General features: G+C 37.6%; 1 protein-coding gene and 1 long non-coding RNA gene across 2 annotated transcripts in view; one reads left to right on the forward strand and one right to left on the reverse strand.

The window, feature by feature from the left end:
• BMPR2 (bone morphogenetic protein receptor type 2) overlaps positions 1-3,796 on the reverse strand; it is a 154,111-nt gene extending 150,315 nt beyond the window's left edge. Inside the window, exon 1 of the mRNA XM_006205197.4 lies at positions 2,615-3,796. Within this exon, the coding sequence (XP_006205259.1) occupies positions 2,615-2,690 (76 nt within the window). The 5' untranslated portion in view covers positions 2,691-3,796. The remainder of the gene's footprint in view (positions 1-2,614) is intronic.
• A 7,192-nt stretch (positions 3,797-10,988) lies between these two features.
• On the forward strand, positions 10,989-22,692 carry LOC140696648 (uncharacterized). Its single transcript, XR_012073157.1, has 2 exons — positions 10,989-11,271; positions 22,564-22,692. It is a non-coding gene; the product is annotated as an uncharacterized lncRNA (long non-coding RNA).
• The last annotated feature ends 627 nt before the right edge of the window (positions 22,693-23,319 follow it).

Consider the following 23,319-nt stretch of genomic DNA (forward strand, 5'->3'; position numbering starts at 1 on the left):
CAGGCCACCACGGATGGCATGTAGGAGGAAAACAAGAACTAAGACTGGTGGGAGAGGGTAGCTCAGTCTGCTCAGTGGGCTGCATAGGATGGGGCAGGATATAAGGTTAGATGTTATCTGTAACCATTACAACCTAAATAAAAAGTGCAGCAACTTAAAAAAAAATTTTTTTAACAGAAGCTGATCTTTAAATAAATATTACCTTGTATTATCCTTTTATTAAAATTAAGAATTCATTTATAAACCAAACAAGCACATCATATTCTTCATAAATTCTAATTGTTGCATACTAACTGTTCATAGAATTAAGGAATCCAAGAACTAGATAGAGTAAGTGAAAAAGAGGGACTCAAAAGAAATAGAGGGTTTATCCATGACCCCAAAGAGGGATGGGGTATCAGTCTTCAGTATTTTTTTCCTGTTCAGCTGCACTATCTGCACCTGTCTAGCTACATCACTGCATCTCTATACCCCAAATCTACACAGGCCCTATAACTAGTCACCTAGCACTTAATGGAACTGCACTAGCCACTCCAATATTAAGCAAAGCAAAGTTTTACACATTTAGAACCATGACATTTGCATAACTAATGCTGTACCAAGATCCTGTCAAGTGTCCCTACTTCTTTTCAAAGGCTGATCTGGTGAAGGCACTAACTCCACCTCAAGTTCCCAATTAGAGAAGTTGTTGCCATCATTAATGTGGTAGGTACGGGTGCAGGCTCCACAATTCACTGACTGTGTGGCGAGTTATTTAAATTCTCTGTACTTCACTCGCTCTCTCTATAAAAGGAACATAATTGAACCTAGAGTAAAGAATTGTCACGAGGATCAAATAAGAAAATACATGAGGATCAAATGAAAAAGTGCGCATAGCAACACTCAATAAATACTATTAATAGTATTGTTATAGCTCTGAAATCCAGCTTCACAAATTTTGGCATCTGGTGCTACGTAATACTAAAGAAAAAAGATGACTAAAACTACTTTCAAGCAGTGATTACTTTAATCCATCTCTTTTAAGGGTCATTATTCTAGTATTTTATTTACCAAATAGAAATTAAGTTTATTTTTAAATCAATGTTTTTTCTCTTTTATCAATTCTGATCCAAAATGATAAGCCTGTCAACTATAAATGAGAATCTACATTCTAAGGTCAAGAATAACAAACGACATTAAAAAGTCTATTCTCTGAGATTTCTGCTCTTAGAATGCTTAAGCTTAAGGCCTTTTACTCTCTTCAGATTTTACAGGAACCACACAGCTTATGACTAGAGAATTTAAACAGCTAACACAATATAAAGATATCTAGACAAAAATCATTCATTTTTACCCCAAAAGGAATTGTGACGATTAAGAATATTAAAATACCAGTGTCAAAACACACTGAATTCAGAATTCAAACTATTTTAACACAACCATAACATAGACATCAACAATATCAAAAGCACAAAAGGAAAGTTCAAATTTTCTTTCAATATTTTCCCAATACAGACTTTTTAAATGGAAATAAGCAAGCAACCTAACATACCAATGAGAAATATACTGAAAAACTACAGTTACTAAAAAAAAGTAATTGGAAAGGTGTGAATGTTTTTTCTTCGTTTTTAAATGCATAATCTATCTGGCCATTACAAACCAAATTTAACAAGTATATGTACAATTCATTCCTGAAAATTTCTAAAAGCAAGTCGCCAAAAGACTTCTTGAAAAACAATTGCAAACGGAACATGAGGTTTTTCCTAAGGTGCCTGAGAACTAAAAACAAAATATTCTAAGGAAATGATGACTACCATTTCCCTTTAGGTTTCAGTAAAATGTCAAAAAGAACTTTCAGGAGTCAAATCTCCTAGAAGTCTGAAGTGAGGTCAAAGTTGTCTCAATGACAGGAAAGCCAAGAGATATCAGATGACTAAATAAAAAGTTACCGAAAATACTTATAAGCCCAACAGTAATTCCAAAAGCATACAAAAAACGAATGTCCAGATTGAAGAAAAAATGGAAATACAATAAACAAAATATTTTGGAACAAAATCAGGCTAATGATAATAATAAACAGTATTATACAATGCACTAAGACTCTCACAGTACTGGCTTCCTCGACATTAATCCAATTCATTCGGGAACACTTTTGGAATAATGAAAGTAACATGGATTCCCATAGAGTGATCTAAATCTAAAAATAAGGTTCAAGTGTATGTTCCATAGTTGATGCTCTTTTTACTCTAAGCCAAATCCGCCTCTTTATATTAAAAAAAAATCTATAGCTCTCCTTCCAAAGATCTCATAATAGATTACACTGTTCACTGGTGATTAAAATATTTTTAATCCTTGCATTACCTCACAGCTAAAAATGTCAAGATACCACACCCAATATGTCTTTCCCCCACACACACGTGGGGGGTGGGGGGGTGGGGAATACGAGGAGTTGGGATCCAAAACTACACAAAAATGTGAAAGGTTATTTCCCTGGAAGGCCTGGGAAATGCGCGCAGGTACAGGGCGATCGGGGGACGCGTCGCCAAGGGCGAGCGCAGGCCTCGGCCTCTGCGGGCTTCCACCCTCGCCACCCACAGGGGGAAGTGGCCCCGACACGCCGCCCGGAGCTACTCACCCGCCGCAGCGCTGACCAGCAGGACGGTCCACAGTAGCGAGGGCACCCGCCGGGGCCGCTGCAGCGACGAAGTCATCCCTGGGCCAGCCGAGAAGCAGGAGAGCAAAGAAATATGGAAAGTAAACACGGGCGGAGAAATCCAGCCAGGAGGCTAGTCCCCTCTCTCGTCTGACTTATCTGGCCCGTATTACAATGCAGTTTGAAAGGACAAATAGCAGATGAGAGGACCGAGCTGCAGAGCTTTCATTCCGCCGCAGAAACTCCCTTCACTTCTCTCCCTCGCGGCCGGGGGGGTTCATTCGCTTTGGCCCCCCAAACAGAAGGCATGTCCGTGGGGAGAAGCAGGGAGATAGGAAGAAGGCCCTCAGTTATTTCCCTCGTAGTTTCACGATATCAAAAAAATATCCAGGTCTGGGAGAAAACATATCCAGGATGCCGAGGGTTGGGGAGCGGGGACTCGACGGGGGTGCCGAGGATCAGAACAAGTTCCCGACTGCCGGGAAGGGCGAAGCCGGGCGGGCGGCGGCGGCGCCCTGCGGGCCGAAGCGCATCGCCCGTGGCTCCGGGAGGGCAGGATTCCTTCTAAGTTTCGCTTCGGTGCTTCCTTTACTCCTATTTCGAGCACAGCAAATCCTCTTCCTCGACTGGATCGAAAAAGGTGCCTGCCTCCATGGACGAACCCACCGCCTGCACACCTTCGCGGAACAATCCTACGAGGGTCCGGCAGGTCCCGGTTGGGGGGCTGAGGGGCGGTAGGAGGCGGGGGAGGGGAGGGGTCGGCGGGCTGGGCCCCGAGCTCCCCGAGACAGCGGGCGGAGGGAGGTAAGGGGAGGCTGCCCTTTCTGGCCCTCCCGAGTGCTCTCCTCTCCCTTTCTCTCCCTTTTTTTATTGCTGCCGCTCCATCTTGCCTGAGGTAGATTCCACCGTGAAAGCCTCGTCTTCTCCGTCAATGGCTCCAGTGAGGGAATCACAACCGCCCCGAGGAAGCCGCCGCTGCCGCCTCGTTTTCCCGCAGCCCTAGGCTCCGGGCGGAGCTCGGGCGTTGCGAGCTGAGGGCGGGGGGCGGCGGGAGGGCGGATGTAGGTGGCTGAGGAAGGGGGTGGGCAACCAGGCGGCGAAACACCCCGCGCCCCTCCGGGAAGCACTTCCAGTGGCTCCTAGCAGACCAGACACAAAGAGGGGAGTCGCCGCAGCTGCCAGTCTGCGGCGCTCCCGGTCACCGGAGTCGCCCCGCCTCCGCCGCCGCCTCCACCTCCTCCTCAGTCTCCGGCTCTTCCCGGCCCAGTCTGTCTCGGGCCCGTGGTGCAGCGCGGGCGGCGACGGCGGCGGCGGCGGCGGCGGCGGCGGCCCGACCAGCCCGGCACCGCGCCTGCGCGCTCGCGGCCCCGCCCGGCCCCGCCCCTCGATCCCCAGCTAGCTGAGGCGGACTCCGGGTCCCTGGAGCTGCGTGCCTCCCTGGAGCAGCTGAGGGCGAGGGCAAGGCGGGGCCGGCAGCCAGCGATGGACAGCCGTGATCTTTCTCCTTCACATACACACACACACACCCTTTCCATACGAGCACGCTTGGGATTTCTGTGTGTGTTTAAGAGAAGGCGACCGCATCTATTGTCCAGCCTTTGGCAAACTCTTCTCGGTGATTTAGCCTCTGATTTCCCCGCTGGGACTCCTAGAGTAAAGCCTCGAGGGGCAAAACTGCCCCCTTTGTTTATTGGAGCCGGAGCCTGCCTCTCCTTAAGCCCAAGGAACCTGGACAGACTCGCCTTTCCCAGAACCGGAGACCTTGGCCTCCTCAGTCTCCCCTCACTCAAAACAAAAGCCGGAATTGGAAAGACCACCCCTAAATTGGTATTTACCCTCTAATCGGTGTCCTGCTTCCCTCAAGCATCCATTACCGTAGCTCTTCTTAGCTAACAGGAATATTAAACATTGAAAGGATGCGAAGCCAGAAAGAACCCTTTCTTTTACAATTCTATTCGCTATCCTGCTGTCTGTGCATATCTGTCTATGCAGCGAGGTTTCCACTTCGAGGGTGGGCCTTTATTCACAAAGGCTGGGGTCTTTAGGGGTTTTTTAGGGCATTTGAAAGGAAAATTGCGGTGAAGAGTTGCTGCCTCGGTGTAAAGAGTGGGATCGGGTCTTCTCACCCAAGGAAAAAAGCAGGTCTTGCTGGCACTGAAGCTTCCTCGAATCTGGAAATGATTTGTTTAGTAGGTTTCTTTGAATTGCAAAAACCCCGGCAACCAGGATTGGGGAAGGGATTCCTCTCCCCGCCCTGCAGCTCTTACATACCCCTGAGGGGTCAGGTTGACTTGAATGGGATTTTGCTGGGGGAAAGGGGAGAAGGTGTTGTGCGTGTCGCCATGATCGGAAGTCCGTGTTTAATTCTTACATGCGAGGTGGAAAATCTGCGTGGGAGGGCGATCTTAGAAGTGAAGTCTAGCCTTCCCTGTTACTAAGAAGAAGGGTTATTCTAAAGGTTGGTTTTGCTGGTCTTTCATTGTGTCTAAGGGCAGTTCCAAAGATACACTCCTGAAGTCATACTCTTTGCTTGCTTGTTCAAGTCCTCTTTTATCTCTTTACCTGAATTTGATGTAAATAAATCTCCACATTCCTTCGCTAGTTACTGTTATCATACTAAATATCTTCTATAATACAGTTTAGTATTCTCAGACTCTTTAGTAGAAATAGTCTTACACTGTTTACTCTTAAGGCAGAGAAAATGTTTTCTATATGATAAAATCCCTTAAAAGGAAAAAAAATTAGAAGGAGCATTTGCTCTGGTTTACTAGCTTTATTACCGTCTGTGTGTTTGCCCAAAAGGCCTAAAATAAGAAATTTGTATTGTTTCACCATTTTACTTTCAAGACATAAGATTTAGCACTCAGAGCAATAGGATTTTAAGTATGTTAGAGGTGTAGAAAGTTTATTAATTGGTAGTATACAGTTTTTCTTTCTCAAATTGGGATTAAGAACTTGATTATCCTATTTTTACTTGCATAAATAATTTCCTAAGAAACAATAAGTACCCTTACACATACTATAAATGTATGATAAATTATATAGAAAAGACAAAAGAGTCCTAGGAAATTCACATAAAAAAACTATGCCACCAACTTGGTATGAATAATTAGTAGACAGCTAGATAGGCAACCCTCTTCCCTTTTCCGTTGTTTCTTGTAATATCTCACTTGGGACATGGTTGTTCACTCACTATGAGAAAGAACATCAGAGAAGAACTAGAACTTGCCAATCAATCTGTCAACTAAGGCAAGACAGACAAGCCAAACTCAGGTAAGAACAAAGGCTTGGCAGGGCAGACAAGGTTTGTTACCTGTACTAGTCAGGATAAATTGGGTTGTAACAAACATCTCAGCAGCTTATTGCAACAAAGATTTATTTTTCATACATGTTACATATTTAATACAAGTCACGCCTACCACAAATGGGGTTCACTGGAAAACAGATTCTGATACTCTGAGATTTGCATGCAGGAGGTTACTGGTTTCCACTATCAAGAACAATCTCTGGAGACTGTGGGTCACAAAATCAGGCAGAGGGAGAGGTTGAACTGCAGCACAGTTGCAACTGAGACTTCAACCAGTTCTGCAGGGAGCTCTGGAGCTGGGATGGCCCTTTAACATTGCCCTAAATTGAGGCAGGGGGCTGGGTCTTTATACCCTTACATCAACTTGTCATTGGATATGGGCTGCACCCAGGGAAGGATGGTCACCTTTGGTGAGAAGGCTCTCTTTAGCCAAGAGCAACCCCCAGAGAGGGACCCAGTTGAGAGCTGTCAGCCACCAATATTTCCAGCAGTTGGGAGAGGTTGTGTATCAGTCCTAAAGGGTGGACCTGGAGAACTCATCATAACATCCACTACATGGACTCTGCTCATTGTAGTCACTGAGGTCCCCAGACTGATGGAGGCTTCACTGAGATACATGCTTTCAAGATTGCCACAATAGGGATCATAAAATTTAATTGCTAGTGCTGCAGTGTCTTGTTCTAGCCATTAAAATGCTTCTACTGAGAAGCAATATGTTTTACTTCCACTCACATTTTATTGGCCAAAGAAGTCACATGACCAAACCTAACCTCAAGAGAAAAGGGAAACATAATTCTATCCCACGTTACTAGGAGGAAGAAAACACGAAAAGCTGTAAACAACCCTAATAACTACTATGGTGTCCAAAAGGAAGTTAATCCCCAGCACTCTAATCACCAAAAGCTCTACAAGTACAGAAGGATCCTCTAACACATGGAGAAAACTCTGCAGTAATAAACTGGGAAATGAGGGGAGCAACAGAGGAATCCAGGTGGACAAACCAACAGCATCTGCAAGACTGATCGATCTTCACTATATGGTATGGCCCCTCAGGGATTATATCTTTCCTCTGAGGTGGAAGACCTGCAAAAGTCTTCTTGCAAGGCCCTAGTTTTAGGAGGGAACTGGGAGCACTAAGCAGATTTTTAGAACAAGGACTGAAACAATGACAAAGGCAGAACCCCTTTTATACGAAAGACGACAAATGAAAGTTACCTGGGCTCAGAGAGACTGCATACTTTTTAAGAACAAACCTTATCATCATGAAGTGGTTGTCCCAAGGAAAAATAGAAGAAAAAATTTTAACTCTAGAATAAAAACAATACAGATGCCCAGAAGTTAGCACGAGAACATACTTCAGGGTCCAGTAACACAAGGCAACTTAAAGCTGCCTAGTGGAGGGTGAGTATAACTCAGTGGTAGACCACATGCTTAGCATGCATGAGGTCCTGGGTTCAATTCCTAGTACCTCCATTTAAAAAAGGGAAGAAAGAAAGAAAGCTGCTTAGAAACTTCAGGATTTAATCTTTAGGATTAAATTGAGGAATAGGACATGGCATAATCTCATTTTGGAAGATTCAGTTGTAATTGTAGGGAGAGGGGAAATCCCAGATGTAAAGCACAAGGAAAATAAGATCGAAGGCAGACCCCTCCTTGACATCCTCCGGACCTAAAAGCAAACTTAAGTCTCTCTTGTTCAGAGTGTGGACAACAGAAATTGTCCTGTTAGGACCTGTGTAGGAAGTATGGCTACTTGGACATGTGTGGCAGAGACCTGGTGATCCACAAACATATCATCTGCTCCTCAATATTTCCAGCTTCTTTGTGAAGCTGTAGTAGAAGTAACGTGTGTCATTTCCAGCCAAAACACAGAAGAGCCAGTATGACACTCCAGCTATCTTTTCTTGCCACAACAACCAAGAAGCTCTAAGTACTCCAGATAATACACCCACAAGATGGTGCAGCTTCCATTAGCATGGGTCCCTGAAAGCTCAGCAGAACCCCATATGAACATACACTGGACATGTATCTTGAATGAAAAATACACCTTTATAGTAAGCTATGGTGACTACAGAGTAGTTATTGAGCATAATCTAGCCTATATAGAGTAGTATAACATGTGTTACTTCCAAGAGATAAAGTAACTAAATAATAGGCAACATCAGCGTAAGACTTTGTGGACTTTTTAATGATGGCCATTCTGACTGATGTGAGGTGATACTCCACTGTAGTTTTGCTTACATTTCTCTGATAATTAGTGATATTGAGCATCTTTTCATGTTCCTATAGGCCATTTGTGTGTCTTCATTGGAGAAATGTTTGTTTAGGTCTTCTGCCCATTTTTGGATTGAGGTTTTTTGGGTTTTTTTTTTGTTATTAAGTTGTATGAGCTGTTTTATATTCTGGAAATTAAGCCCTTGTCAGTTGTGTTGTTGCAAATATTTTCTCCCATTCCATAGGTTGTTTTTTCATTTATAGTTTCCTTTGAAGAAAATTATATAATGACAATTTTCACTTTTACCCTAAGTGATGTAAGTTGAAAACAGAAATATTTGAGAGAAAGCCTTTCTACAGTATATTATTTTATATTAGTGAAAATGTAATTCTTTTTAAAAAATTATTTCATGGAATAGTTGAAACTATTTGTGTAATTTTGAGTCTTGAGTTATACAGTTTTACAGAAAAGAAATCATTGTTTTACTTTTTCTTAGATGTCATGATTCCCTCTGTTCATAGCCAGAATGGGGAAGCAAGAGATTTTTCCACTTATATCATAATATGTGATCAGTGTATACAATTTGCCCTTTATGATGCCCAGAAAATTCTGAATTATACCTTACAACTTATTCAGAAATATGGTGACTTATGAAAATTATTAATCAATCAATAAGCATTTATTTAATTCCTTTTGAGTGTATAACTTTATACAAATGCTTGATCAATACTAATTTTTAAAAGCTATTTCAGTATCATGAGCATATCATAGTCCTCTAATGTTAATGAAGTGTTAAAAGCATAAGATATTTCTCTCTAATTCTTTCATGTATTATTATTTAGTGTGTGAAAATCTTATTTCCCCAGAAAGATTTATAATATTGGACAGCAGTGACCAAATCATATGCATGGTACCACATACTCAAAAAATATTCAAGAAATAGTAACTGAAGTGAAAAGCCATCCAACTGAGGACACAAAACAAGGCGAAAGTATTTGATCCTGCAAAGGCTTATTTATATCTCAAGGATTAGAAAAAAAAATCATAATGAATATTCCTTTCCTGCTGCACATTCTACAAATGTTTGATACTTTTTCAATACTTCTTCCAGTTATTAGGAATGTCAACATTTTCTCACTTAGATGCTGAGGCTGTTGCATAAGCATTTGAAATGCACTGAAGTTAGAAAACAAGACCGTTTTATGGCCTTGCATTCAAGTTTTTCTGGCTTTTGGTAAGTATTTATCTGGCCTTTCATAATGACCTCCAAATAACTGCACTAGATTATCTGCTTGCAGAAATTACACAAATAATTTCAAGAGCAGCTGAAGCTACTGTAATACCCATCCTCACAATCTTCTGCCAGATAAATACATATTCATCCTTTTCAGATGCCCCTGAAACACAGAGATATCCACATCAAAACGTACTTTCTTCTTTCTTAATCTTAAATTTCCCTAGTTAAAACTGATTTGATATTTAGAGCTAAAATGTGATGTTTTTATTTTCCAAACACAAAACTAATCATTATTTAAAATTTGAACCTCTTCCACTTGAATGTATTCCTTTTCCCTTCCACTAAAAGATCATTTTTAAAACCTCTTTTGCAGTAGGAAATCAAGTCACACAACAAATTTAGGATAAAATCTTTGTCTAAATTTGGTCTCAAAAATGTTCAAAATGCAAGATGACCACACATTCTTTTTCATGGAGAGAAATTCAAGTTTCAAATTATAAAAATTTGAAATTTCAAGTTATAAAAATAAGAATTTAAAAGAAAGCTGTCATGGGCTGCTCTCAGGGCACATCCCTATTTCTTTCAGCATGAGGCTTATAGTATCTCTGGCATCTTTAATATTCTTCTGCTTCAAAACCATCATTGCCTTTTACTGGCTAACTCATTTCTCTTGGGGGGATTGTTTGCCAATATATAGTTCTCATATTCATCAGTTTTTTCAGAGTATATCAGCAACTATCCAGAAAAAGCAGAAATATAAAGTGGAACTGCCAAACTTGTGGATTTTTCCCCCTCTTTTAAATATTACAGAATAATTTTTCCACATACCAAAAATAAATGCCCTTAAGAAAATGCACCCAACACAAACTATTACTAGAATGGTTTCACAGCTAAGGATTACTCATATGCATTCTGTTTGCCAAGTTTTTATGTAGAACATCTGTAAGAAATCTTATTTGCCATTGTCCTGCCTTCCTATATCTCCCAATAAGGATTTTTTTTTTTCTCTTGGCCACAAAACTTTAGAAATAGAAAAAAATGGGAAAGGAGGGGAAAGTCTGGTGGGTTAATTAGGCTAAGTAACAATTTTCTACTTAAAAGGCTAAGAATCAACATCCCATTTCCAGTTGCTCATTACCTCACTTATCTTAGTATAACTAAAGACAATCCTGAAAGAGATTATAGTGCAGTGCTAGAGTCCTTGCCTAGCATGTACAAGGTCCTGGGTTCAGTCCCCAGTATCTCCATTAAGAATAAATAAACCTAATTATCCCCCCAAACAAACAAAAGTTAAAAAAAATATGCTAAAGACAATCCTACCTATAGAGTTTTATGAACAAAGGTCCTTACATTATTTTCAGCTTTAAACACTGAGCCTCTCGCAGTTGGCTGAACAATCCAGGTCCTTTCCCAAATTTTACCTTCTAACTTAAAAAAAAAGGTGGGGGAGGGGGGAGTCTCTATAATTTTCTACAGATTATTTCTTTCACTTGCCTTTTCCTTCCCCTTTTCCAGACAATCTCCTGTTCTTTTTTCAGAACCCAGCCTATTGTTACCTCCCAGGTTAAACATTCTCCAGTTCCCAGGTCAGCATTACTTGCCTTATCTTCTATATTCCCAAAAAATTTAGTCCACACTCTGGAGCAGTATAACATTCCTCTTCCACTTTTATCGTTCTCGATTTTGATTTGGGAAGGGAAGGGATTATGAGTAATTTTAAATTTTATTTCATTCTTTATAATTTTCTATACATTTTTACTTCCTACAATGTATTATATTTTTAATCAGAAAAATATAAAATTATCTCAAAATAGTAGTTCAGAACAAAGAAAATAAAAAACAAGTAATCTTCAGTATCCAGAACAAAAATTATATTCAAGGTAAGGAAATGCAAAAAAATTAAGCAAACTTTCTGCATATTATCAAAAACCAAATTACTTCACAGATGATACTTTATTACTGGCACCATATCTTAATATTTATTTAAATCTTCTGGATATGTTAATATGCTGTTTAGTAACTCTAGTTTATTACCAGTTGCATGTGTGACTCTTTTTTCTCCTATTTTATTACATTATATCATTCATGTATTGTATTATATCATTTCTCAACCCTTGGTATAATAGAAACTGTGTAAGTAAGCCATTCAGGACCTAGAATTTTAACTGTCCTTGGCAGGTTCCACCAGATCCATATATTTAGATGGAATGGGATTGCTTCCCTAGAGTAAGACATCATGAAGACAGCAAAACGACTAACCAAGTGGCTAAAACCCATAATGTAAAAGAGCTCCCATAGGTAATCAGCACAAGCATGTCTACGTGGCAACAAACCATAAATGATATAAATAAATAGATCATATGTAGATGGTTCTGATAGTTATTTCCATCTGCCCTTCATTATACAACTGGTGAAAACCCTTAGCTGCAAATAATCAGGTTGCGTTTTCTGTTTTACCTTATCTTGTGCAGTCTAATACTGATTTTCTTTTGCGTTCTGTTCTTGCACAATGCAGATCTGGCTGGGATGCAAGATGGCTTCTGAGATCAATGACTTTATTTTTATTTGCAAAACCAGTGATACTTTCTTCACTTGTAATTTCTGAATGTTCACTTCAAATAGAGACTCTATCAATTGTATTGTCCAGGAGGCTAGGCTGCTGTGCCCTACAAGCTCTGCTCTATGCAGAGTCTCTCACTCAGCTGTCTCCATGCTTGATGTGATCAGTGTCTTCTGTAACTCTATTGACTGATGAGAAGTATAATTTGTATACTTTTTTCCACCTTGAGCAAAAAACGCGGGCTCCATTGTATTTCCTCTGTAATATTTGTTAAAATATTCATGTCTATATCCATGCAAGGGTTTTACTGTTGGGCCATTTTAATCTCTTACTGTGAGATCTACAATAGCATTTACAGCATTGTATTGCAAATTATCTCCTTAGGAAGCCAGGAGATTTTGAACTCCTTAAGGGCTGGGACTTTAGCCTCAGTATTTAGCCCAATTCTGACACATATAAGGTCCTCAAAAATTCAGTGCTTATTTTGAATGAATAAATGACTGAACATAAAGCATACCTTTTAAGAAGCAGAGAAGCATCAGGAGAAATTTTCAAATTAATTTAAGATATAAAATGAATTTCCTGAATTAAAAGTGAACCAATTTTAAAATGGGCAAAAGATCTACGTAGACATTTCTCCAAAGAAGATACACAAATGACCATTAAAAACATGAAAAGATGCTCAATATAATTAGCATTAGGGAAATGAAAATCATAACCACAAGAAGGTATCACTCCACACTCACTAAGGCGGCTTAAAAAAAAAAAAGACACATAAAAGTGTTAAGGATGTGAAGAAATTGGAACCCTGACACATTGCGGGTGGGAATGTAAAAATAGTGCAGCTCCTTTAGAAAGTAGTTTGACAGCTCTTCAAAAGTTACACACTGGGAGGAAGGGTATAGCTCAAGTGGTAGAGTGCATGCTTAGCATGCACAAGGTCCTGGGCTTAGTACCCAGTACCTCGTCTAAAAATAAATACATAAATAAACCTAATTTTTCCTCTCCCCTGCCAAAAAAAATTAAAAAAAAAGAAAAGTTACACACAGAGGTACTGTAAGACACAACTTTATTCCTAGGTATATACCCAAATGAAATGAAAACATATCCACACAAATGGTCATAGCAGCACTATTTGTAGTAACTATAAAGAAGAGATAACTCAAATGTCCATCAATTGATAAATGGATAAATAAATGTTACAGTCATGTAATGGAATGCTATTTAACTATAAAAAGGAATGAAGTACTGATACATTCTACAACACTATGTTGAATGAAAGAAGCCAGTCACAAAAGACCACAAATTGTATGACTCCATTTATATGAAATGTCCAGAATAGGCAAATCTGGAGACAGAAAGTAGATTAGTGGTTGTCCAGAGTTAGAGGGAAAGGGGAGTTGGGAATAAATGGGGAGTGACTGGTACTGGGTAAGGAGTTTCTTTTGGGGATGATGAAATGTTCTAAAATTGACTGTGGTGATGGTTGGACAACTTTATAAATACTCTAAAACTATTGAATTGTCCACTTTAAATGGGTGATTGTATTCTATGTGAATTATATCTCAATAAAGCTTTTTAAAAGAAAGAGACCTGAAAGGCATTTTGCCAGTAACAATTACATTGCTAATCCTCAAACTTTCACTTCTTTTCCAGAGTACTTTTATTTATTTAAAAATTTTTACTATTATTTTTTCATATTGTTGGGGGAGGTAATTAGGTTTATTTATTTTTTAATGGAGGTACTAGGGATTGAACCCAGGACTTCATACATGCTAAGTAGGTGCTCTACCACTGAGCTATACCTTCCCCTGCCAGGGGACTTTTAAATAATATAAAAATACTTGGGAAAAAAAAAAAAAAAACGTGAGAAATGCAGCAGATTCCTAAAGGAAAACTTTTTTTTTTTTAAAGGAAAACTCTCTTATTCTTTATACAAACCTTAGGAACAGGATAAAATCAATAATGAAATTGGATCACTTCTTTTCCATGGGCCTTTACCCGATATTATCAGCATATTTATAAAAAATTTTAGTTTGTCAATAACAATGTCTGAAACCTTAACCTCTTTTAGGATATATGAAGGGAAAAAATAACCTTAATCTGTAAAGTTTAGGCCTTAAATATTAGAATTTGTAAGCTTTGCTTAGATTACCAGTGCCCTTTAAAACTCTTATTCAGACAAGTTGTGTATTAAGCAAGAGAGAGAGCTGTGATAAGAGGAGAATTTCTTGTAACAACAATGTACCTGCACTCCTGCTGAGATATCATCTATTTGGTGACAGACTTGTCTTAATTTTTCACAAAGAACAGCCAGCCAGTAATATTCTCATCCAATCCCATGCAACAATTACAGCAACCAAGATGATGAAACTGATAACCAATAGTATGAATCCATTACAGTGCCAATGTTGATCTCTGCATCACAGAGGACTTCAGTACTAGGGCTAGAGAAACTAAAAAAAAAAATTAATGAGGTCTGAATGGAAAACAAATGACAAGAGAACAGTGAGTGAAGTCACTAGCTCGCTAGGATATATTTAGAAAATCAGATGAAGTCTGCAAACATTTTTGCAAATAATGTCACAGCAGGAAGAGGAAGGTGGTTGACTTCTAGAACAGTTCCTGGAGGATGGATTTATATGATTTGTTTTAAAATCAGTAAAGTGACATTTACTTAACTTTTACTGATTATGGAGCACTTTCACAACAATTTTTGCATTGGAGCCTCCCTTCCTTCCGTGGAGGTAGCTAGAGTAGGTATTACTTCTCTCATCATCCACTATCATAAGAAATGACCTATATTGCATTCTTGTATCCTAGGCAAAAAGGGATATTTTGATCCCACCACTTTAACCCAATGAATGTTTTGACTGAGTTAGGGGGAGAAAAATCAAATTCCAAGGAAGTAATGGAACAATAGCTACAAAAGAAAGTTCGTTGAAATAGTTAAAATTGGTACGGATCAAAAACCTGGTGACTGAAGCAAATCTTGTTGTAAAATGTACATGGAGAAAGTTAATCCTGAGCATAATCACTTCAGTACAATAAAAATGAGAATAGGAAAAATTTGGAATAGTTTTACTGTTACTGCATAGACATTTGATCAATAATTAATTGGTTGTAATTATTGTTTAAATGGGTATTTTCAGAAATACAGGGTTCAAAATAGTATGTTAAAATCATACACCTGAGTCAAGCTAGGGGTGTATAAAAAAACAAGGAGGATCAGGGAACTATATTTAATATCTTTCCCTTTAACTAATACATATACCTTTAATGAAAAAGAATATGAAAACGATTATACGTATATATAAAAAATAAATAAAAACTTCTAAACCAAAAAAAAGGAGAAAATGGCAGAATCAGATTTGGCATTATTGACTTGATTTTGAGAATCCTCCCTCCCTTCTTACCTTATGGAACATGACTAATGTTAAATAAGTCTCACTAACAGGCTCTGCATTTGTAAAATGAGAAGCATAATGATAGGAACCACTTCACCCTGTTATGGCTTAAACAAAGTAGTGCCTATAAAATGGTTAGCATAGTAGTGGCACAAGTGAAGGGTATTTTAACCCTCCATTTTCCAAGAATTTATTGTATCCTTTCAGCGTGCCGGGTCAGGATCTTTAAAAATAAGTCTCCTAGTCACTAAACTACATTACTTCATCTGTAAGTACATTTTTTTTGTAATAATTTTTTTTGACCTAATACCCACAGTAGATTTCTGATGAAGCTACAACAGAGCTTCTACCTCTGACTATCTATATATATTTTTTAAAATAGAAATTTTAATTTTGAAAACATTGTCCCAACCAACTATTGGGGTATAGAGTAAACTAAAAAATACTCCACCTTGTTTAGAAAGTACAAAAAATTAAAATACTCGTGTTTTTAAAAAATTAACACATGAATAGCTGTTTTAGTTTGGCTTACCTACCCCAAAATTGTTTTGTCTCTTTTCAAGGAAAAAAAAAGGGTCAATGAAGTAATGGCACTCTTAGTTTCACTAACAGTAATGAGGTATGGAATACTCATTTTATTTCACAGGAAATCAATCTTCCCATATGGAAAATAGAAGTGATAAAATACACCTACCTCAGAGTTGTTGGGAGAATGAACTGCTTTGAAATTTCCATATGAAAGACATCTAATCTGATCTTTAGGAGAGATGAGTAAGGCATATATGAGAAGACATTATTCAGATAGAAGCTATAATTGGCTTTTGCTTGTGTAACTTGAATTTCTTCTTGGCAAGAATGTAATTTATCAGAGGGATGCTGCATATACTTTTTAAAATACATGTCTCAAAAGCAAGTAATATTCATTTTTTCATTATTTCATTCCTCACACAGTAGTTATATGATATGAACCACAGATGTACAAAGTGCTCAACTCAGTATTCAAACATATATAGAACATAGATCTCTTTTGTGTGGTTACCCTATTATTTTAAAAAAATGTTTCTTGCTTTTCCTGTAACCTTTCCTGTAACCAAAAATGTACAATTGTTAATTGTTTTTTAACACAAGATTTCAGAGTACATGACTGAGAAAATCCCTCATAACCCCGTGCTCCAGAAAAGCCTCTACTAACAGATTGGAATATACATTACTCCTTTTTTTTCCCTTTAACTAATACATATACATACATATAATAACTAATATATATTATATAACTATTATGTATATATTGTTTATGTGTATATATTGCATATACAGTTAACCCTTGAAGAACATGTGTCTGAACTGCACAGGCCCACTTACGTGTAGATTTTTTCCAACAAATACAGTCCCTGTATTTTCATTTTACAGATCTTTAACTAAGTGTGGGGGAATGTTGTGCTTGATTAGAAACCACAATATATGGAATCAAAAGAACTAGGGTTTGAGTCCTGATTCTATGCAAACTTTTCCAGCTTCCTGACCTTGGGTAAGTCATTTACCAGTTCTTTTGCTTTTGAGGCAGAAATAGCAGTACTTAGATTTTCAACCACATAGGGGGTTGGCTTCACTAACCACCCTCCTACCAATTGTTCAAGAATCGGTTGTCCTCCAAATCCTCCAAAAAGTTTGTACCAATTTACACAATTACATATATATTTATAAATATACATATATAATTTTATATATACATATACATTTATAAATTTAATTTTTATTTAAAAGTATAGGATTTTATTATGCATACTGCAGGGCTCAGCCTAGAATAAGGCAAGACAGGAGAGAACAAATGTAACTTTTAAGGAGGCACTCATTCTCAGGGACCAGCCCTACACTCCTTTAGCGCTGACAGTGAGTGCCTCCTTAAGTACTGTGCCCCAGGCCTAAGCCCTGCCTCAACTAGTACCAGTCCCTCCTGCAACTTGCTTTTTAATTTTCCCAGTTAATTTATCTTGAATATCTTTCCATATAGAACTGGATTTGTTGTTGTTATTGGGTTGAGTTCTTTATGTATCCTGAATACTAGAGCCTAATTAGATATATGGTTTTGCAAATATTTTTTCCCACTACGTGGGTTGCATTTTCTTTCTTGATAGTGTCCTTTACAGTATGTAGCTTTTGAATTTTGATGACATCCAATTTATCTATGTTTTTTTTTTTTTGCTGATGCTTTTGGTATCATATCTATGAAACTATTGCCTAATCCAAGATCATAAATATTTATTCTATGTTTTCTCCTAAGACTTGCAGTATTAGCTCTTACTTTTAAGTCTTTGGTAAATTTTGAGTTAATTTTTGTATATTGTATGAAGTGGAGGTCCAACTTTATTCTTCTGCATGTGGATAACCGTTTAGTTTCAGGATCATTAGTTGAAAAGACTACTCTTTTTCCCTTTGAACTATTTTGGCATCATAGTAAAAAAAACAAACTAACCAGTTAATCCTACCTGTATGGGTTTATTTCTAAATTCTCCATTTTATTCCATTGATCTTAATGTCTCTGCTCATGCCAATACCACACAGTATTGATTTACTGTTACTTTGGAGTAAGTTTTGATATAAAGAAGTGTAAATCCTACCATGTTCTTCAAGATTGTTACAGCTTTACTGGGTGCCTTTCATTTCTGTATCAGATTGAGATTGTCAATTTCTGCAAAAAAGAAGCAGCAAGCATTTCTCTCATTCAAATTTTATTAATATATTTACTCATGATTTTTTTTAGGACTTTTGCTATGCCAATATTATCAACAAATCCACTTTATTGACTTCAGTCTTGCAATCTAGAAACTGGCTGTGAAAAGATACAGAATTTTCAGGCTCTCTGAATACTTGCCTTCTCTGTCCAATTAGGCATAAGAGATGCCAAACACCATAATATTTGATTACTACCTATAGGGAATCATTAATTTCAAATACAGTGTAGCTTAGTGCCGTGCCCATAACCAGAAACCAGATTCTGAATCACATATTGCAGCACTTGGTTTCCTGTTGCTACTTTGAAAAGTTTCCTCCCTTTTTATGTCCATGTGCCAGATGACTGAGACTTTAATTCATGTCTACCTGCTCGTTCCTGTTCATTTATGCCTGGTAGTACGATGACATCACAAAGCAAGACATTTCAGTTAATGAGCAAATTCTATATCTTATTTTATAAAACACCTCTTTATGTAATACAAAAATGAATTTATGATTGATCTGACTTAACTCTAACTTCTCTGGCCAAAATTATAATTCTAAGAGTTACTTCCTATTATATCATCTACGACAAAATGCAGACGATGTATGTAGCATTCATTTTAGCTTACTAGGATTAAACACCGTATGACACAGTATAAGAGCAGTACTATGGGATCCTAGTCAAAATTAGCATTTGGATAGTCATTTGATGGGGCTAGCTGACAATACCTTCTTGTGGCAAGCAGTTTCCTTTCTTTGCAAACTACTCTACCATATATGTTTATTTGCTCCATTAGTACAAGTTGTCCCATATTACCGTTAATGATGTACTTTCTAACCAATAATTTAAAAATAATTGTTAATACAATCCTATATTTCATTGTATTTTATCTTCTAAGTCATAAACTTTTTCACCAGCCAGAAGATCAACATGAATGAACATCTCCAAACTTTAGAAACAGATCCACAATAACTTGACAGAATCAGGCAGAAGGCTGTAATGCAACCAAATGAATAAGAGGAAGCCTTACCAATCAAGTAATACAAGGATGCAGTGCTTAGAGTTAGTTGCCTTCCCTTTTCATGTTCTGTCCTTTAGATTCATTTCTCTAGTTTCAAGGAGAGGAATACACAGACTTCACCAATCAATGGGAAGAGTTTCCAAAAACTTAGGTGCTGTTTTGAAATCATCAACATTTCATTTCTCTATGTACACAGCAGTCTCAAAGCCATTTTTTTTTTTTAGCCCTGTATTAGTGGTACAGTAGAGAAGAATGGTCTGCAAACTGTGGTGTCCACTATTAACTCTGGTTTCCTGGTCAGCAGAGATGTAGCTGCATGGTGTTGAACTTTCTCAGCTGAGGTCAATAGTTGCTTCAACTGCACCTTCACAAAAACTCAGTTGAGGCAATATAGATTAATGATTAAGAGTGTGGACCCTTGAAGGGGAGGGTATAGCTCAGTGGTAAAATGCACACTTAGCATGCACGAGGTCCTGGGTTCATGCCCCAGTACCTCCACCCCCCACCAAAAGAAATAAATAAACCTAATTACCCACCTCCAAAAAAAAAAGGCATGGGCTCTGAAGTTAGATCACCTGGGTTAAAATCTCAGTTCTGCCCCTTTCTAATTGTGTGATCTTGAGTAATGTCAATTACTTACCTGTCAATGCCTTAAATTCCTTATATGAAAAATGGGGACAATAATATTACCTTCTTCATGGGGTTATGATAAAGCTTAAATTAGTTAATACATATAAAACATTTAAAAAAGTGCCTAGACACAACATTGTAAAATGATTATAAATCAATAAAAAATGTTAAAAAAAAAAGTGCCTAGCACCCAGAAATTACTTAATAGAGGTTAGTCATTACTATCAAAGCTTCTTAAATTGGAATATATAGAGGATTCATGAACTCTTTGAAATGCTGTGCAGAATTTTGGAGGTTTGTGTATACTGCCCTTTCTGGAGGATTCATATTTTATCACATTCTCAATGAGGTTCATAGCTGCAAGTCTTAAGAATCAGTCTTTCAATGAAATATTTTAGAATTGTTTACAAATTCACATTTAAAAGTTTCTTGGCAGGGTGAGTGGGGTGAAGGTATAGCTCAGTGGCAGAGCACACACTTAGCATACACAAGATCCTGAGTTCTATCCCTGGTACCTCCACTAAAATAAGTAAATGAAAATTATAAGTACAGTGAACCCTTGGACAATGTGGGGGTTAGGGGCACTGACCCCCTATGAAGTTGAAAATCCACATAACTTTTGACTCCCCTCAAAATTTAACTGCTAATAGCCAACTGTTAACTGGAAGCCTTGCCGATAACATAAAGTCGATTAACACATATTTTGTATGTAAAATGTGTTATATACTGTATTCATACAACAAAATAAGCTAGAGAAAGAAAGTGTTAAAAGAAAATCATAAGGAAGAGAAAATATATTTACAGTACTGGACTGTGCTTATCAATACTGTAAGTTTACATTGTCTGTTTACAAGATGAATCATCTTGTCTGTCAATAACTACATCAATATTGTCTTACATGATATAAAACATTATAGATGTTATACATATTACTAACATTTGACATCAAAAATGAAAAGATAATGTTAAAAGGAAATTCATATTTATATATGCATAGATAATGAACAACAGCAATATGATTGCTTTATGGCAGCCTAGTGTAAGCAGTACAGTTGCTTCATGGCAGCCAGCCTATACATTAATGAATAAGTTGTTATGAAATTTTTGTGGTATACAGATTACAGTCATAGTCATAATATAGTATTGGAAACACTGTTCCATTTTTTAAAATCGCTTACCTGTGCTAATAGGTACAGTTGCTACAATTACTAGAGAGAGAAAGAGAGAGGAATATTATACAATAATAAAATTCTTGAAAGCAACATTATAAAACAGTAAGAAAATTAACACATTATTAATTTTATATTAGATATTACTCACCTCTTATGTGTACGTGGAGATAGACTAGTATCTGCATATATTTTATGCATTCATGACATTTCTTTCTTAATTTTTTCAGTATTTGTAGACTATGCAGTTTGTGAGTTTTTTCAAATTGTCAAAAATCTCAAAACAATTTTCCAGTATATTTATTGAAAAAAAAATGCACTTAAGTGGACCCATGCAGTTCAAACCTATGTTAACTGTACTAAAAATACACTAAAAATAAAGACTAGAAGGGAACACACAAAAAATATTAACAATAGTTATCTTGAAGTAGTAGTTTCATTGATTATTTTTAATTTTCGTCTTTAAATTTCCTGTACTTTCCAAATTTTCTGTAATCTCTAATCTTACTTTCATAATCAGAAGTTTTTTAAAAATTTGAGAATAGAAAAAAGAAATCTGACAAATATTTAGACATTTTATACAAAAGCTACCTCAAAGAAAAGGAATCAATATCATCACGCTCCTCCTCTTTAAACACCAAGTACCAAAATACAGTGAAGAAACACCCACAAAATTTGAGGGAAAGTGATTGCAACCTAACACTCCAATACTCCTGAATAGGAAAAATTATGATTAAAAAAAGGAAGTAAACTGATCAAATAATAGTTTAACCAAAATGAGTTATAATTTTTAAAAAATTCAACCAAATTTCCGTACTTATTTACTCAAAAGTTTCCTGAGAAGAAGAACCTAGGACTCTTCTCTCCCTGGTAAGCATTTTTAAGTGAAGCTCCCTTTTGGCAAATAACACCTACTCACTTGAGAAATTTTCATCAAGCAGAGGCGGGAAGGAATGAGCCCTCAGGGGTTTGGGCTGCACACTCTAGCTGTGCAATCAACTAACTTTAGTGACTCAAGCCAAGTAATAAACAAAGAGTGAACCTAAACGTCCGTGCAGGACCCAACCTGACGGGGAATCAAGGGAATTCAAAATAATCATCCAACATTACATGGTTTGGGCCTTTGTTTTTCAGAACACTATAATTTTTCACAATCTTTGCTTTGAACTTTCTGTTATTGGAATATCCTTTCCTGCGGATTCTTTTGAAAGCCTCTCATCATGTCGCCCTGAGGGTTGGATTTGTTCCAGAAGTGTGATGGAAGGATGCTATTCTGGATTCTGGTCCAGCTCTGCTAGTTACGAGAGTCATCCTTGAGCTAGCGCAATGGAAATACTGTTTCTGAGCCTTGGTGTCCCTAGTCCTCACTACCTCACTCAGGTTTGAATAAATTAATGGATGCAAAGATGCTTTTTGAGCATTTCTCAGATGCTCTTATAAAGGTAAAATACTACTGTTATTCTTTTGCTTTGAGATCACCGTTGTTACATCAGTCTTGATTGCTTAGCACCTTTTATTCGCTCTTCAGATTGGTATCACTGTCAGTTCCACTGTCATCATGTATTGAAGAGATTCCAGACATTTTCGGTGCTGTAAACCAGATCTTACCGGAGATAAGCAGAGTGATATTTGGCACTTTCACCTCTAACCTTCTTTCCCATTTTTTCAGGAACCCAGAATTCTTGTGCTACCCTGGAACCTTCAGTCAATGAGTAAAATGAACCAACAGACTACTTATATTAAGATATTAGTGTTGTTCCTAGTCGTGTATTCCTATTAAAAAAGAAGTGTCTTATAACTGAAGTGCATGTTATTTTCTCCACCTGGAAAAATCTTCTCTTTGTGTTTACCTGAAAAAATTCTATCCATCCTTCAAATCCCAGCTATCCTACAACCTTCCTAGTGAAACCCTTCTAGATCTTCCTAAAAGAGTGGTCATTCCCTCCTGTGAATTCCATTACCTGTTGCACACACCTCTGTTACACTTTAAGGGTTAGCATATATATTATGTGATGGGAAAACGTTATGCAAGAAACAGCTGCACCACTATTTCTGGGGGGTGAAGTGTAAGAGGGTTAAGAGGTGAGACTCTGAGGGGCTTGTGTGCAGACAGAACTGTTACACACCAAACAAGGAATGGAGTTTGTAGTAAAGTTTATTCCAGAGACTCAAGACAGGAAAAGAAATTCTTTAAGATAAGAAAGCATTTCTGGTGCTCTTCAAATCACATTGAGGACTGTCCCTATATAATGCCACCCCTGTCTGGGTCCTCTTGGAGAAAAATTATAATACTCTGGATAAATATCTAAACATTTATTTCTTTTAACTGCCTTGCTTCATGTAGTTAGTGTGGGAACCACATGAAATAGAACCAAAGACTATTAAAGCATGTAGTTCTACCCCAGTTCCACCCCACATTTTACAG

This window comes from Vicugna pacos, chromosome 5 (assembly GCF_048564905.1).
Source record: "Vicugna pacos chromosome 5, VicPac4, whole genome shotgun sequence".
NCBI classification, from domain to species: Eukaryota; Metazoa; Chordata; class Mammalia; order Artiodactyla; family Camelidae; genus Vicugna; species Vicugna pacos.